This window comes from Mus caroli, unplaced genomic scaffold (genome assembly GCF_978045245.1).
Source record: "Mus caroli unplaced genomic scaffold, Mus_caroli_1 scaffold_3, whole genome shotgun sequence".
Taxonomy (NCBI): domain Eukaryota; kingdom Metazoa; phylum Chordata; class Mammalia; order Rodentia; family Muridae; genus Mus; species Mus caroli.
The window spans coordinates 82,944,382-82,960,208 of record NW_028227258.1 but is presented as its reverse complement, the minus strand read 5'-3'; the positions used below and the strand labels follow the sequence as shown (position 1 = coordinate 82,960,208).

General features: G+C 45.0%; 1 protein-coding gene across 3 annotated transcripts in view; it reads right to left on the bottom strand.

Moving 5' to 3' along the window:
• The window catches only part of Rapgef2 (Rap guanine nucleotide exchange factor 2), a 227,014-nt gene extending 212,770 nt beyond the window's left edge, over positions 1–14,244 (bottom strand). For all 3 annotated transcript variants that reach the window (XM_021157687.3, XM_029474997.2, XM_029474996.2), the window contains exon 1: positions 13,419–14,244. In XM_021157687.3, the coding sequence (XP_021013346.2) occupies positions 13,419–13,487 (69 nt within the window). In that variant the 5' untranslated portion in view covers positions 13,488–14,244. The remainder of the gene's footprint in view (positions 1–13,418) is intronic.
• Between the last annotated feature and the right edge of the window lie 1,583 nt (positions 14,245–15,827).

The following is a 15,827-nucleotide window of genomic DNA, read 5'->3' as shown; positions in this document are numbered from 1 at the left end:
AACCAGAAAACTTTGTAAGTACCAGGGCAGTTAGCAAGATATGCCAAGTATGAGGGAAATAGCATTTCCGGCAAGGCAATAATGATCTTGCTAAGAATTTCCTCACTTTGAACAGGTCACATCTATATACCCAATTTAAATGAGTCATATGTTTTTACTGTTATTATTGGCAACACGGAAGACTAAAATTAACACATTTTTTGAAGGCATTAAGGAAGGCATCAAAGCTAATGAATGTATAGAATCTGATTTCCTATTACCGAACATATCACTTAAATCAGCTAACAAGTAAACTTTATTTCCAAGGTAACAAATTTGTTTTCAGTGAAATTTAAAATAAAAATAAAAGAAAAACTTAAATTAACTTGCCTTGAGATAAGTAAGGCATGGAACTAAGGAACATGCAGCAAGCCCACAAACTTACAATGGGAGGCGATAATCAGAAGTGAAGACAAAGAAAGTGTTTGTTCCTCACAGTAAGGCGGCAGAGTCAGCGACCCTCAGCTGTACCAAGCCCACTCCTCACCCCATCAATTACATGAAGGAATGTTCCACTTTGGGGGCAGGAGTAGAAACAGTGCTCAGGAATAACTCCCAGGCACACCGCCCCCATTTTATCCTAGGACATCTAAGAGGCACTGACGAGGCCACCCTGGCTTCTCAACCACTCAGCTAGGTCTCTGCAGGGTGAGAGCAGCCTCAGACTTGGAAAGAGAGCTGAGTGCCCTAAGAACACTGTACCCAAACACAGCTACGGGGTCTGCCAGAGTTAGTTCACCTCCATTAGAGAGGTTAATTTTTCAACACTTGCTGGCTTTGTCCCAAAGACATGGAGAAACTCACTTAATCTACCTTTGGTATTTATTTCCTCTCCCCTGGAGTCTAAGCTTGGTATCTCAAATGTGTTTTCAAATGATGAATTTCTTTTTTCTAGTAAAAGTAAAGTGTGTAAGAGTGAGAGCGAGCTGGCGCCAACCTCTGCCCTCCACAGGCACTTGCACCTACAGACGCACACACATATACATAGACACACACTGGGCCAAAGGGTTCTACTCCTTAGATAGCTGCCTCACTGTGGTTCAATCATGCTGATATGTAGATATGGATATATAGATATATAGAGACGCACCTACATGTATACATACATAATTTGTAAAAATGTGTGTCCTAACAAAATGTGTTCTAGGTGATTTTTAGAGTAATACTCAATATCCACTTGACTGTTTTCCCCTTTTAACTTTTTTTTTTTTTTTTTGAGAGAAAGACTCTCTCACCTTACCTGGAGCTTGCCACCTAGCTGCCCACTGAGCTACAACAGTCCTGCCTCTGCCTCTCCATCTCTGGGACGGCAGCCACGCCCATCTTTTGACACAGTGAAGGAACCTGAACCCAGGTCCTTATGCTTGCCTTGATTCATTTTACTGAGGAACTTTTAAACTGTAGACTGACTTACACGTAATACGAATGGGGAATCAGAAACATACTCATATGCCCCAAAGAAGTCTTAGGTTATTTACTGGTTTGTATTGCTTTAAAAATTATTAAAATGTGAGTATTAATTCTAGGTCATTTTATCTGTTTCACACTGTACTACTGAGCTCCAATTTTACCTAAGAGGCGCTTAGCGCTGAGCCTTAAGGATGGACCCAGCCCAATAAGCCCTAGTGTGGTAAAGCTAAGCGTTGCGTTTGAAGTTAATCTGCTAAAGGCAAAATGTGTTAGGAAAGAGTAGAGACCATATATCCTCTTTATATATTCTGTTTTCAAAAAGTGTGTTTTGGTGCGGATTAGGATGTGCCAGAAGCATGGTTCTTGTTTACACAAATAAACAATTGGTTAAGTCTAAGGCCTCAATTTTTACCAGTAGCCTTTCTTAGCCATTAGCTTCTGATTCTAATGGCAAGATACACACACACACACACACAGAGAGAGAGAGAGAGAGAGAGAGAGGGAGGGAGAGAGAAAGAGAGAGAGGGAGGGAGGGAGGGAAGGAGGGAGACAGAGAGAGAAAGTGAGAGAGAAAGTGGGGGGGGGGGGGGGATAAGCCAGGTGTGTTAGCACAGGCCTGTAAATCCCAGCTATATCAGAACCTGACGTAGGCAGAAAGCAAGTTCAAGGGCTACCTGGACTAGAAACTGAGCTAGCATGAGCAAGGTAATGAGATTGTTCAATATAAAAGGTTTAAAAGGGGGTGGGGGGGCAACAATATAGCTAAGTAGAACATTTTGCCAATCATGTGTGAAACCTCAGGTTCAACCATAGCAAAAGGCAAAAATAAAGTCAGGGAGATACAAAGAGAGACGGGTGGGAGCAGGGAGTGTTACAACTTCAGAATAAGCCTGAAACAAAAAAGAATTGCTTTAGAAATACCATAAACCACTATTTTTCTCTTCTCTTGTACACATTCACATGAGTATGTGCTCTTGTGTGTGGAGCCAAAGGTTGACTGCAGGCGTATCCCTTGGTCCTTCTCCACCTTATTTTGAGTCATCAGCTCAACTAGAATTGACTGACCAGTGAGTTTCAGGGATCTGCCTAGCTCGGCCTCTTCAGCCCTGGGGTCGCAAATACATGTCGCCAAGCCTGGCCTTTTTCTTTTTCTTTTATTATTTATTTATTTTTCTTACGTGGGTGCTGGGCAGCCTAACTCAGATCCCCGTGCATACACATTTTACCGACTGAGCCATCTCTCCAGCCCTAAATCTGTATTTTATATTTCTAAATCAATACATGACATGTTAAGAACCCAATTATCACAGGGATTCTAGTTACATGCCACATTTTATAAGAAAATATTTACACATACTGCTCATCCACTGGTGTGCATATCCCTGCCTGACAGGGATTGAAATTCTGAAAATCAGCATAAACCTAAGAGAACCAAGCGGCTGAACACATCCACATGATTCTGTTACGGAGATACATTAATGCAGCACTTTAATCCAATAAGACTCTCAAAGCGCTCTCCAGAGAATCACCGCATAAATGTCCCACAATCATCTATTTCTTATGCAAAGTAAATTGGACAAATACTATCAGCTCACAGCATCCATTAATCTTAATCTCTTTCTTCCCTGCCCTTCTGTATTATGGAGGCTTTAAAAGACTTAAAGATCCAACCGCCTTTGCAGCCCCAAGTATCGGGTGGCAAGTCTCTAGCCAAAAGAACATATACAGGACCTTGCGGAAATAAAGACTGGGCTGAGGTTATGGCTCGGGGGTAAAGCATTTGTCTAGCAGGGAAGCCATGGAAGGGGGTGGCCGTATTCATAAGAACATGGATGAAGACAAACCTTTGCCAAGAGGATTCTCAATCTTCCCTTTCCCTGGCTGGTGTCTGCGGGGGGGGGGGGGGGGTTGAATATGCTTGGCCCGGGCCAGGGAGTGGCGTTATTAGGAGGTGTGGCCTTGTTGGGAGAAATATGTCACTGTGGGGGTAGCCTTTGAGACCCTCCTCCTAGCTGCCCTTGGATCAAGATGTAGACCTCTCGGTTCCTTCTCCAGCACCAGGCCAGCCTGCATGCTGCCATGCTTCCTGCTGATGAGAATGGACTGAACCTGTGAAACTGTAAGCCAGCCCCAACTAAATGTTGTCCTTTGTAAGAGTTGCCTTGGTCATGGTGTCTCTTCACAGTAATAAAACCCTAACAAAGACAGTAATACACAGCTGAACCCGAGCTTTGAGAACTTAGTCATCATCTGGTCCTTAGAAACACCTTAAGCACAACGTGGCATGGCGGGGGTGGGGGTGGGGGGCTTTAGATTTCTTATTAAATAAACCACCAGCCACTATATATACATTCAGTGTTGGGTAACTTGTAAGGTAATAAAATTCTAATATAATCAATGCTATACTCATGAACCACTCAGAAGAACAAACCATAAGATAAAATAATAATAAAAGGTTATCTCTGAAAAAGTATGATCAGGGGGCTGGAGAAATGGCTCAGTTGTGAGAAGCCCTGGATGCTCTTCTAGAGGACCCAGGTTCAACTCCCAGCAGTCACATGCAGCTTAGGACTGTCTGTAACTCCAGTTCCTGGAGATCCATGGCATCAGCGACGTATGTGGGGCACATGTATAGGCACATAGGCAGAATACCCATACAAGTAAAAGAAATACATCTCTATTTAAAAGGTACGATCAGCGTAGTACGTGCCAAATGCTGAAAAGCACAAGACAACGATGCTTCACACACTCCACTCCAGAGACTACATTACTACACACTAACACATCTTCCCAATACAGAGTCTGTAACATCACTGTTTCTGCCCGCTGTAAACTCTCCCTCCACCTTTAACAGAGGGCGAGATGGAAAGCTGACTGCTCTTGCAAAGTGCCCTAATTCAGTTCCCAGAACCCAAATGAAACACTCATACTGCCTGTGATTCCAGCTTCAGGAGAGACAACACTCTCTTCTTGCTCCAGTTTAACATGCCACACACATATATGTATGCGTAATTTTTAAAACGGTAACAATTAACCCTCCAAAAATCTTTGAGAAAAACACACCTCACGGGGTGAGTGAAAACAATTTATGTAAGACAATTCCATGAACAAAATTAAAGATACGAATTTGTCATCGCAAGGGAAGATGACTATGCCCATTCACAGCTAAGAGCCAGGACTTTTAAAGTGAAACGGCTTCACTACCATGCCTGCCAGTTTTCCTAACTGGCTATAGATTTAAACCACACCAGAGAAAATGGAATCAAGACAGGAATTCTCACCCATCCCAACTAAAGTCCCCAAGGAGGATTGGACTTGAAGGTTTTGGTTCTCAGAGTATGCTGCCTAAGTCTAAAAGAAGTTTGTGGTCTCCCAAGCCCAAGGAATAAGCATACATGAGGTGTCTGTCCCTAAAGCTAGACGGTCAGTTTCTTCTTCCAGCCCCACAGAGCTGTGGGGAGTTGGATACAGGGAAACAGAAACAAAGTAAAAAGCTGTCCCTCCTCCCTTGGCTGAACTCTTTTCTTATGTGGTACTTTTCAATTCACTAGCTTTTAGTACTCATTTATACCCGCTTGAAAACACACTTAAATATGATCAAGTGGTTTCTCAGTACAGTATCTAAAAAAGGAAATTAAGACTGTGACTCAAATACTTTTCACGTGCATTTCCTCAAACATTTGAATGTAGTTAGAAGGAGAGACAGCTGAGGAGGGAAGTGCCTGCCTGGAGTCCCAGAGCTTGAGATGAGCTGGGAGGCAAGAGATCAGGCTGAGGACCACCTGAGCTACCGACAAAATAATGTGAGGTCAGCAGGGACTATACAAGAGACTACGTCTCAAAACCAACAACAAAGAAAATAAATTAAATAAAAGGGAGAAGCCCTGTGTTCAATTCCCAATAGCACTAACAAGGGTAACTACTATTTAGCAATATAGTCAGTAATTCCTACATTGTGGAAGGTGAGCTGAGGATTACAAGTTTAAGGCCAGTGCAGCTAGAGTGGGACTGTATCTGAAAACGAAGTTTGCAAACCTATGTGATATAGCTTGCAGGGGAGGTGGGGGGCGGGGATTTAGTTCATAGCTCCATGTTTATTATACGGTTCTCATTTTCTTTTTAAAGGATTTACTTATTTTATTTATGAGTATAAATATGAGACATTGTAGCTGTCTTCACACACACCAGAAGAGGGCATCAAATCCCATTACAGATGGCTGTGAGCCACCATGTGGTTGCTGGGAATTGAACTCAAGACCTCTGGAAGAGCAGTCAGTGCTCTTAACCACTGAGTCATCTCACCAGCCCTGGTTTTCATTTTTTTATAAGATTTTAGTCACTTCAAAACCTGCCTGAAATTTTCCTTTTCAGTTGTCCCTACAAGTGTAACTAGTAAAACTATCAAACAAAAAAATTTTTAAAATATATGTATGTGTGTGTATACCCACACACACACAAACAAAACATTCATGATATATATAATACACACACACACATTTAAGCCCAGCATGGTAGCTCATACCCCACACTCAGGTAGCTAAACCCCCCCGCCTGTAACTCCAGTTCCAAGCAAGCAAACACCTCCTTCTAGCCTCCATGAGCATCAAGCAGGTGCACGGGGCAGATGCAGACATGTACACGTGTATATGCATACGTGCAGACAAATTACACTTTCAAAATAATAATAACAAAGTAAACCTAAAACACAACAACAATGAAACTCACAAAGTCAGGCCTGGTGGCACTACCCCAGAGGCTGAGGCACAAAGACCATACATACATTTCATGTCTGCCTGCACTACATAGTGAGTTCAAGACCAGCTCAGACAACCTATTAAGACTGTCTCAAAAATACAAAGTCTGAAAAAAAAAAAACAAAAGAGGTGGGAACAGAGCTCAGTGGCAGAGTGTTTGGGTTATAGACAAGGTATTCAATAAGAAAAGTCAACTCCCAGCACCTTAGGAAGAGGAAAACAAGAATTGAGATGAAAGATACTGACTGACCGCCTCATTAAGATTAAGTCACTAATCAGGAAAAAGATGATCTGAAGTTAATAATTTGGTAGCTACTCTACAGGGTCACAAAAGGACTCCAGAAGTGATATATCCTTTCTCTATCTTTCAGTTTTGCAAAGTTTCGTCTAAAAAAGGATTTACAGGGGCTAGAAAGAGAACAAGTGTCAAGCCCTGAGCTCAAATCGACAGAAGCCATGTGAGGCCAGGTAAGGTCACAAGAGTCTATGATCCCAGGGCTTCTATGGTGAGATGAGAGCAGGAGACATGAGAGTCCCCAGAAGCAGGAGGACCAGAGGACCAGAGACTGCGCGTGCACACACTCACACATGCACTCATTCATGCACCCACCCACCCCACCTCTCACTCACTAAAAAGTAAAACCAAAAGAAAAGTTCTATAAAACAGTTCAGAGATCCCATGTCAACTTCACTGAGATCCTCTTAGGGTAACATACAAAATAAGCAAAAGAAAATGTAAATATTCAGATTTCATCTGACACCATAAAAAACGCCAGAATCCCACACTGCATATGGCTACACATAACATTTCCTTCACTCTTCCCCAATCTGTGACAACTTGTGCACTTCTTCAGTTTTCATACCTTCAACGCTTCCAGAAAATACTGCCCAATCGTTTACCATCAAATGTGGATCTGTCTGGTGTTTTCTGAAATCAAGTTGGTTTTCCTGCTTTCTGTTTTTAAAGATTTTTATTTATTTTATGTATATGAGCAAGTCTGGTGCCCATGGTGGTCAAAAAAGGGCACTGGATCCCCTGGAGCTGGAGTTACAAATGATAGGGTACTAGGAATTGAACCCCGGTCCTCTGAAGAGCAATAAGTATCCTTAACTTCTTTAGTTTTGTGGCCTTTTGAGACTCTTCACTGAGGAACCCTGACTGGCTAGTGCTTGTTAACAGACTGGTGCGAAAACCCCGGGGCATGCTCCAGCCTCACTCAGCCTCGATAGGCTGGGAGTGTCCAACTCTTCTTAGTCAAATATCACATTCCCCATGAATCATATCAAGAAACAACTGATGCATATGCAGCTCATTCCTGAAGCTACTCTTTCTACCAGAAGGCACCACGAGAGTCAGTATTTGTTGGCTATACCTGTTCTGTAGTGTGCAGCCATCTGCATCTCCAGACCAACTGCAGAATGCAGTGTGTGAATTCAGGACTCTTCCTTCAGGCAGCTCACTGGTAAAAAGGCACTGTATATGACTCCACGAAACCTTATTTTACTTTATAGCAGTCCCAAAGCACAGGAGTAAGCATGCTGGCAATTTTATTATAGCATATTGCTATAACTGCTCTATTTTATTACTGGCTATCATTGTGCATTTCTTCCTGGGTCTAATTTAGAAATTAAGTCTTATGATAGGTGTGAAGGCAACAGGAGAAGATGTACAAAGTTTTAGCATCCTCTCAAGTCTTAGAATATACAAGGAAGGCCTACAGTACATCCCTAAGACTTCCTGATGTACAGCAAGTGATTTCTTGAATGAAAGACCATAATGACTAAGGCTAATTTTACTACTTACATTACTACCAAAAAGATAAAAAAAGAGAAGAAAAAAGCAATCTATTGATATCTCCACATGCTCACATAATGACAACTACTGCTCATCTAAGACATGACCATCGGTCTATGTTTCATGAACATTATAGGATTCCCTCTACACCATCTCAATTTAAATCCATCTGTCCAACACCAGATATCACTTAGGAACTCAGGGCCAAATCATTTAGTGACAATGGCAGAAATCTAAAGTCAGTTCCAGAAAGTCCCATACTGCATGAATTCATCTATGGAATGTTTTGAAACAACAAAATTATAGAAAAACAAAAACAAAAACACAGATTGGTAATTACCAGAGGTAGGGGTGCAAGTGGTGATTAAAACCATGAAGAAACCCCGGGATGACAGCACATGCCTATAATACTAGCACTGCAAGCCCCTCGGCTACACAGTGAGTTTGAGTTCAGCCAGGGCAGAACAAACAAACAAACAAGTGACAAGTGAGAATTCCTGATTTTTGTTGTTGTTGTTATGCAGGGATTGTCTGTAGTTATCAATGAACCATGACACATCCTTGATGGCATTACACAGTAACTTTACCGGATGTCATTTACAAAAGGGTACACACACAGCACTTAGACAACTATCTCAAGTATAAAGGTTAAAATAAAAAGTGAAGCTGGACACAGTGGCACACTCGTATAACCCTGCAATGCCAGCATTCAGGGTGGAAACAGATGTGTCCAGACTTACAGGCCACCTTGGGTTACACAGTAAAACCCTGCCTCAAAAACCCCATGATTTAACAGACAAGACCCACCTGCAGCCAGCAGGCCACATGCAGCCAAGGATAGGCATGAGTGCAGCCCAACACATTTGTAGATGACAGTACACCTCAATGTCAACACAACTTGGCCCTCCACAACCCCTAGCATGCCAACACTGCACTAAACATAACTCTTTAAAGATCGACGGAGAAAATGAAAATACCTGACTCTAGCAAGCATCATCACACTTCATACAGCTCACCACAGGGTTAATTATCATGGGAGATCGGATTATCCTTTTCCCCTCTGAAAATATAAAAATCATCACAACTAACATGGCAGTCCACTTTCTTTCACATACAACCATGTTTTGACTCCCTATGGCTCTCTAACCTTTAGCTCTAACAAAGCCACCAAAAGATGATGCATGTGTGACCAATCACTCCTAAACCTAATGTGTCAACATTAGCTAACCGAAATGTAGCACTGAGGTGTGCTACAGCTATGGTTTGGATGTTGAATGGTGTGTCAAGGCCTGTTGAAGGCTTGTCCCAGAAAGGCACTATTGGGAGGTGGGAGAAGCTGCAGGTGGGGACCAATGGGAGATCTCCAAAGTCACCAGCCCTGGAAAAGAGCTCTTAGGATCCCTTCCTGTCCCTTTGCTTCCTGACCAATAGATGGGCACTTGTTCCTGTATGAATATGGTGAAGTCCACCAGAGTCCTGAAAGCAGCAGCCCTACCTAATCTAATGTGCTTCTACAGCTGAACCAAAGCAGACATGTTCTTTTTATAAAGTTACCCCAGTATTTGTTTCAATGACACAAAGATGATTAACAAAAAGTGTAACAACTGTTTTCAAGCACTAGCTACAATCATAATTACACTGTGTCACAGCAGTCTGTAGGTTTCTACATAATACACTCTTTTTTGCCCAATAAACCTCAGAAACACCTCATCTTTCCCAACAGTGCTGTTTAGAAACCGCACTGCCATCATGGATCAAGAAACACTATTAACTATGCTTTGTCAGAAATACTATTTTTGACAAATTAAGATAAGTCAGATGCCGATGGCCCCTTACTTTCCAGTTTCAAAAAGGATTTGTTGATTTGTTTTTGTTTTTCTTACAATTACAAAAGTGATACATTCAGCACAAACTGTGCTTGAGATAGGTTTGAAATTCTGACCTTTGCTGGAGTGGCAGTACACTATTCTTCCAACTGGGCGCTCCCAGGCCACAGGCATCAATGACCGTAAACAGCAGAGAGGCAGCAGTACCAGGTTGTTAGGCTGGGTATATTCGATACATTTGCAGTTTGCCAAGATGATCTACTTTGTTTTGTTTCAGCTGTCATTTAGACTCACAATGAATTCCACTGAGTGACTTTGCAAAAAAAAAAAAAAAAAAAAACTATGTCCTGCACTCTTGGGAACTCTGACAGCTGCATTCCTGAGCATTAGCAACTCAGCCAAAAAGGTTAGCAAAACAAAAGAAAAAAAAAAAAAAAGAAGAAAGAAGTTTAATACTGGAAAAGTAAGATTACTAACTAGGAGGAGATAGGATGGGAGTTATTGTACACATATCATTGAAAGCAAATACTTAAACACACCACAGAAGCGATCTCAATGGGCCTGAATTCAACAAGTTAATAAAATAGTTGAACAAAAAATTTATTGTATGAAGCCTTGGGGTATGATGCTGTTTGCAATTTATTTACATTTTTGTACTTCATTAAATTGCCTTGGTGACCACAATTCTCATTTAAGTGATTAAAGACATAAACCCAAGTCATTGAATAAAGCAGTTACTTAGCCGTCCTGTTTTTTCAACAGAGATGCATTGAGAAGTATCAATAGAATGTTTATTGCTCCTTCTTTTCCAAGGAGTATATTACTTGAGAATACAGTGTGCCATTGAGAAGGAAGAGGACAGGTTTCCAGACACACAATACAGGCTAAAGACTGGATTAAAAGTCTTTTCCCCTTCTAGGAATACCAGGTGAAATACTGGACGCCTCTTGGCTAAAATCTCAGGTGATAATTTCTCCTTGTGTTTCTCCTTACTGCCTACCTTCCCTCTGGCACGTCTAGAGTCGCTTGCCACCTTCCAGATAAATATGAAAAGTTCTTAAGTGTCACAGTCCCTAAGACTCTCCAGCCCCAGATGCAACAGTCACCAGCTGCTTAACTTGCTACACGAGGGTAGTTAGCAAAATTACTTTCAAGCAACTGACTAACCTAAATCCAGAACTTGTCTTCAAAGAGTCTGGTAAGGCCGGCTAGGGAAGGGAGGAGGAGCTAGACCCAACAAGAATAAATAAGTAAATAAATGCTTTCATTCATTTCTTTCCAGAACCTTGCGGTTTTGCCTGTCACACAAACTCCTTTATCAAAGTCAGTCTTCAGAAATAGGATACCCCACAGCAAAGCTTCCCTAATTCTTGTTCTTCCAGTTGTATCAAGCGATACCACCATGTTGTTTTTTACTCATATTACAGAAACGCTCAAGCATCCATGAGAATACACTGCATATGGAAAAGCTCCCACAGGCGCAACCAACACTGACTGTTTTCTACTCGAGGAGAATTCCAACTTCTGGGTAAATTACTTCTGACAACTTAGGGAAGGATGGAAAAGCACTCATAGTTCAAACTAATTTCTCTTTAAAGCGATAAACAGAGCTGGGGGTTCGCACTGGTAAAAACCAAATGAACATCAAAGTTAACAGGGCTGACTGACACTTGAGAATGTTCACCATGTTTGGCAGTTTCTCTGTTTGCTTCTCCTGAGGTCAGGTGGGGTAAAGACAGCTCCCAGATTCTCAATGGACCTTTTAGCTAGCTGGGTAAGTAGTAACCCGCCCACTTTCTCACGGGGCCAAGAGTCCTCTGTTAGGTTGGTTTCTATATTCCACACCACTGGCGGGGGGGAACATAGTAGTCTAACAACAGTCTATTTACTTGGCCAATCCACAGGCTGTCCAAGTGGAAGGTGTGCCTCTTCCAGACTTATTTGGTAATCCACCATCTCCACCTCCTCACCCCTACACACACACACACACACACACACACACACACACACAGCCCTCCCTACCTGACAGTAGGTTTCACTGTTATTCTAACTAATCAACCTAGCATCCCATTTCACCCTCCCCATTTCTACATCAGGCCTCGGACACATTACTGACTATCCTTGTTAGGTTTGCATGTGTAATTTCACTTGGCCATTTCAAACTCTGTTCTTGAAAAGAACTGAGAGATCTCGTGAAAGTTGATTTGCCTACACAATAAACTGACAGTGTCTTTTCAAGAGCAGAAAATGGGTATAAATGACAGTTTTAACAAATAGAGATGATGAAGATACATGAAGGGCAGCTATACCACCACCAGAGAAGGGAGCAGATCAAAGGTATGCATGCTCAGTGCCTGATAAAAACTGCCCTTTAGAATAGGTACTTCTGAAGGCGTGAAATGAACATTCTTATGCGATTACAGTCCATCTCCCAGGCTTGGCAAATGTAATCTATACTCATATCCCATATGTGACAGCTCCACCAAGCAAAAAGAAAACCATCAAGAACAGTACCAGGTGCCATTCTTGGGGCTTGTCCAAAAGCAGCCAATGGAAGATTCGCTTTTATTCTATTTTCTCGCACATTAAATAATCATCATCAGAGATGGGCAGCACTTGGATTTGGACAGATGGCATCCCATCCCCAGACAAGCAAAGCAACTTTTTTCAAGTATTAGATCCTCCCTGTTTTTGTTGGCCCCAAGGATCTGTAGATCTTCTTTGCCTGCAGGGCTGGCAAGCAGGATCGCCCGTAGTCGCCATCCCAACATTTAGGAATCTACGTCATGTAGCCAGTAAGCAACGGAAATCAAACCACATTTTTATAACACTCCTCCGTCGCTAATCCAATCTAAGAAAAATCAAATCTAACCCACCAGCTATCCCTCCGTTTAAAAATAAAAAGAAACCTGAGGATAAACAATTGTATAAACGTTAACCACTTATCTAATTTTGACCATATTGTGCAAACCAAAAGAATCTGCCCTGCGAAGAAGACGGAGTCGAATACGCCTGTTCTGCACTTATATCTACCATTGGAATGAAAAGCGCTGGCCTGTCAACTTTTTCCTTTCGATGGATAACAACATTCCTCTTTCAAGAAAGTAAAGTAGTAAATAAAGACAGGCACCTCAGTGTTTCACTTTACAAGGCCCACCTAGACCAGTCAGTTCATCGCACAACCCTGCAAGTTCCTGCTTACAGCTCATTAAACACCCCTAAACTCTAAAGATGGGATACATGCAAGAGAGTAACTGAGCCTGCAGTCAGGGTGACAAGAGTACCCGGCCGAGAGGAGCTGAGACCTGACCCTAAGACTCAGCCCCATGGAGTGTGGCCGGAGAAAGACGTGCCCTATAGACAACTAGTCCCGCAAAGGCGCGGGCAAGGTCAGCTACTGGGAGCGCAACGAAAAGGACAGCAGAGGAGAGGGCAGCAATCGCAGAACGGTCTGAAAAGAATGCCCTTGGAAGTTGGGGCAGGGAAGGTCCTGGATGGGGGAAATAGGATGCTTCCCCAGCAGAGGAGTGCCGGGGCACTGGAAGGGCGCAGTCTGCAGACACCAACCCCACGGCGGGTGGCGGCGCGTCTCACCTGGGGGGTCCTCTCGGCGGGGTTCTTCATCACCGCTTGGCGGAAGCTATTATCCACGTAGGACGCCATCTCCCCCTGCGGGGCGCACCGGGTCCGCTCCACACACTCGCCGGCCTCCCGGCCCAGCGCCACTGCCCGAGGCAAACCAGCCCAGGCGCGGGGCCGGGGCGCAGACAGCACGAAGGATCCGTGCAGCCCCGAGCTGCCCTCCTCTTCGCGGCTTGCTGTCCGTAGACTCGGACTCAGCGACTGCCCGGCAGCGCTCCCGATCGGTCGCGGATCGCGCTGGCCCCGGCGGGCCGAGTTATTTTTAGGGAGGTGCAAGCGACGGCGGGCGGAGCCTCTCCGGCGGGGCCCTGGCTCTACCCGCTCCGGCCGCGCTCGCTCTGACGCGTCCCGGGTCCTCGCGCGCCGGTCGAGAGGGAGGGCCGCGCGCTGAGCCTGGTGAGCCCGGCTCAGGTCTGGGCGCCACCGAGCCCGCTGGCCTCGGCCGCCGTGGCCGCGCCGCGCCTCCGTCTACTGTCGGCCGCGCCTCCCGACTGCTGCTGCATCCCCGCGGGCCGCGCAGCTCCAGCCGCCCGCCCCCATCGGCGCCTGAGCGCGGCTGCTCCCCGCGCGGCCCCCGCGCTCTAGGCAACTTTGTGCGTCGTCCGTGCGGCGGGCGGGCGCGGCGGGCCAGACGCGGGTCCCCGGCGGGCGCGAGGCCGAGAGCGGAGCGCGCAGCCCCGCCAAGCGTCTGCTGAACGGCGACCGCCTCCTCTTCCCCGCCTCTTCCTTCTCCTGCGCCTCGGCGGCCGCCAGAGCCGCTCTTCAGGGAGGAAGCAGCCTCCGGGGCTTGTTGCTTTGTGCTGCAACCATGGTGAGGAGTGAGTGACGGGCCGGGGGCCAGTCGGAGGCCGCCGCATCATCGGGGGCGGAGCGCCCCGTGGCGCCGGCCCGCCCCATCGCTGGCCTGGCGGGGCCGCGCCCTCGCTGGGAGCCGGGTTCTGCCGGGACCAGGTGCGGTGGGAGCCGGGACAGCCGGGTCTGTTGCGATCGTTGATCCCATAGCTGAGCGGCCGCACCCCGCCTCTCTGGCCTAGACCCCACATCCCAGGCCTTGCGGCAGCTGACCCCACCCGGGAGAGGTCCCTGCGACGACTTGGCTGCAGTGGCAGGTCTTCCCAAAGCTTAGGGCTGACTGGGATTTTGCTTCGGTGGCAACATTAACCATCCTTGGATTCTGTTTATTTGTAGTGACTGCAAGGACAACGTTGCTCTCCCGCCTTCCGCGCTCACTGACATCTAAACCCTTAAATGACCCCTGCGTTAGGCAGGTAGGAATGTGGCTTTCCAACTCCAGACCTGGTATCACATCGGACAAGAAAACACCAGGTCAGCCCGTTGTTATCGAGAGGCCAAGACAGCAAGTTCTCTGACATAATCAAGAATGTATAATCCTAGGTCGGACTTTGCCTTCCACTGGGCAGAGCACCTTCTCAGGATCGCGACTTTCCAATCCAGACTTGCCCGGTACAAAGCCCATATTAGTGTGTTAAGATGTCCCTGATCTTGGGAGTTCATCCCTTCCTGACCAGGCTTGAGGTGTGCAGCGTCAGCCTCAAAGAAGATTGCAGTGTTTGAAGTCTGTGTGGAGACTAAAGACAATTGTTATTCAAACTTAAAAACCTTTTTTTCAAGCATATTTTTCGACACCCAGTTTATTATTGTAAGCAATTGGGACAGGCTGTCAGCTAGTAGGGGAGGAAGTCCTTAAATTCGCCAGCACAGCGCTAAACGGATTGCATAACTTCCAAAAAGAAAGGATCTGCAGGGGCCCAAATTTAGAGAACTGAGTCTAAGTTACAAAGTGTATCTAATAGGTCCGGTTCTATTGCTTTTGCAGCAACTGCTTCCTGCTTTATCTGAAGTCCTAGAGCAGCAACTTGAATTCTCCAGGCTAAGCCTCCACTTCAAAAGCAAAATAACAGAAAAAGAGAGTTTTAAACCCAATGATCTGCAAAATACATATACCCGACATTCCCCATCTGGAGTCTACGCGACATTTCAGAGTGTGTGTGTACAAATCTGGTTCCACTTTTCTTGTCCCAAACATCCCCCATTCGCAGCCTTAAACGTCCCAATTAATAACACACCATTATCACCATCCAGGTTCCCCGGGGTTCATCCTAGTATCTTCTTAATTTCTTTCTCCTCTATGCAACAAAGTTCGGTACAACCTTCTACCTCAACTTTCAAAGTTCTAATAGATGTGTAGTCCAGTCTCTACCACCTTTCCTAACAGTGATCATGGTCCAAAGCACTACAACCCACTGATTGCATTTTGCTATAGTTATATCCCTAGTACCCTTTTTCTTTCTCTCTCTCTCTCTCTCTCTCTCTCTCTCTCTCTCTCTCTCCCTTCCTTCC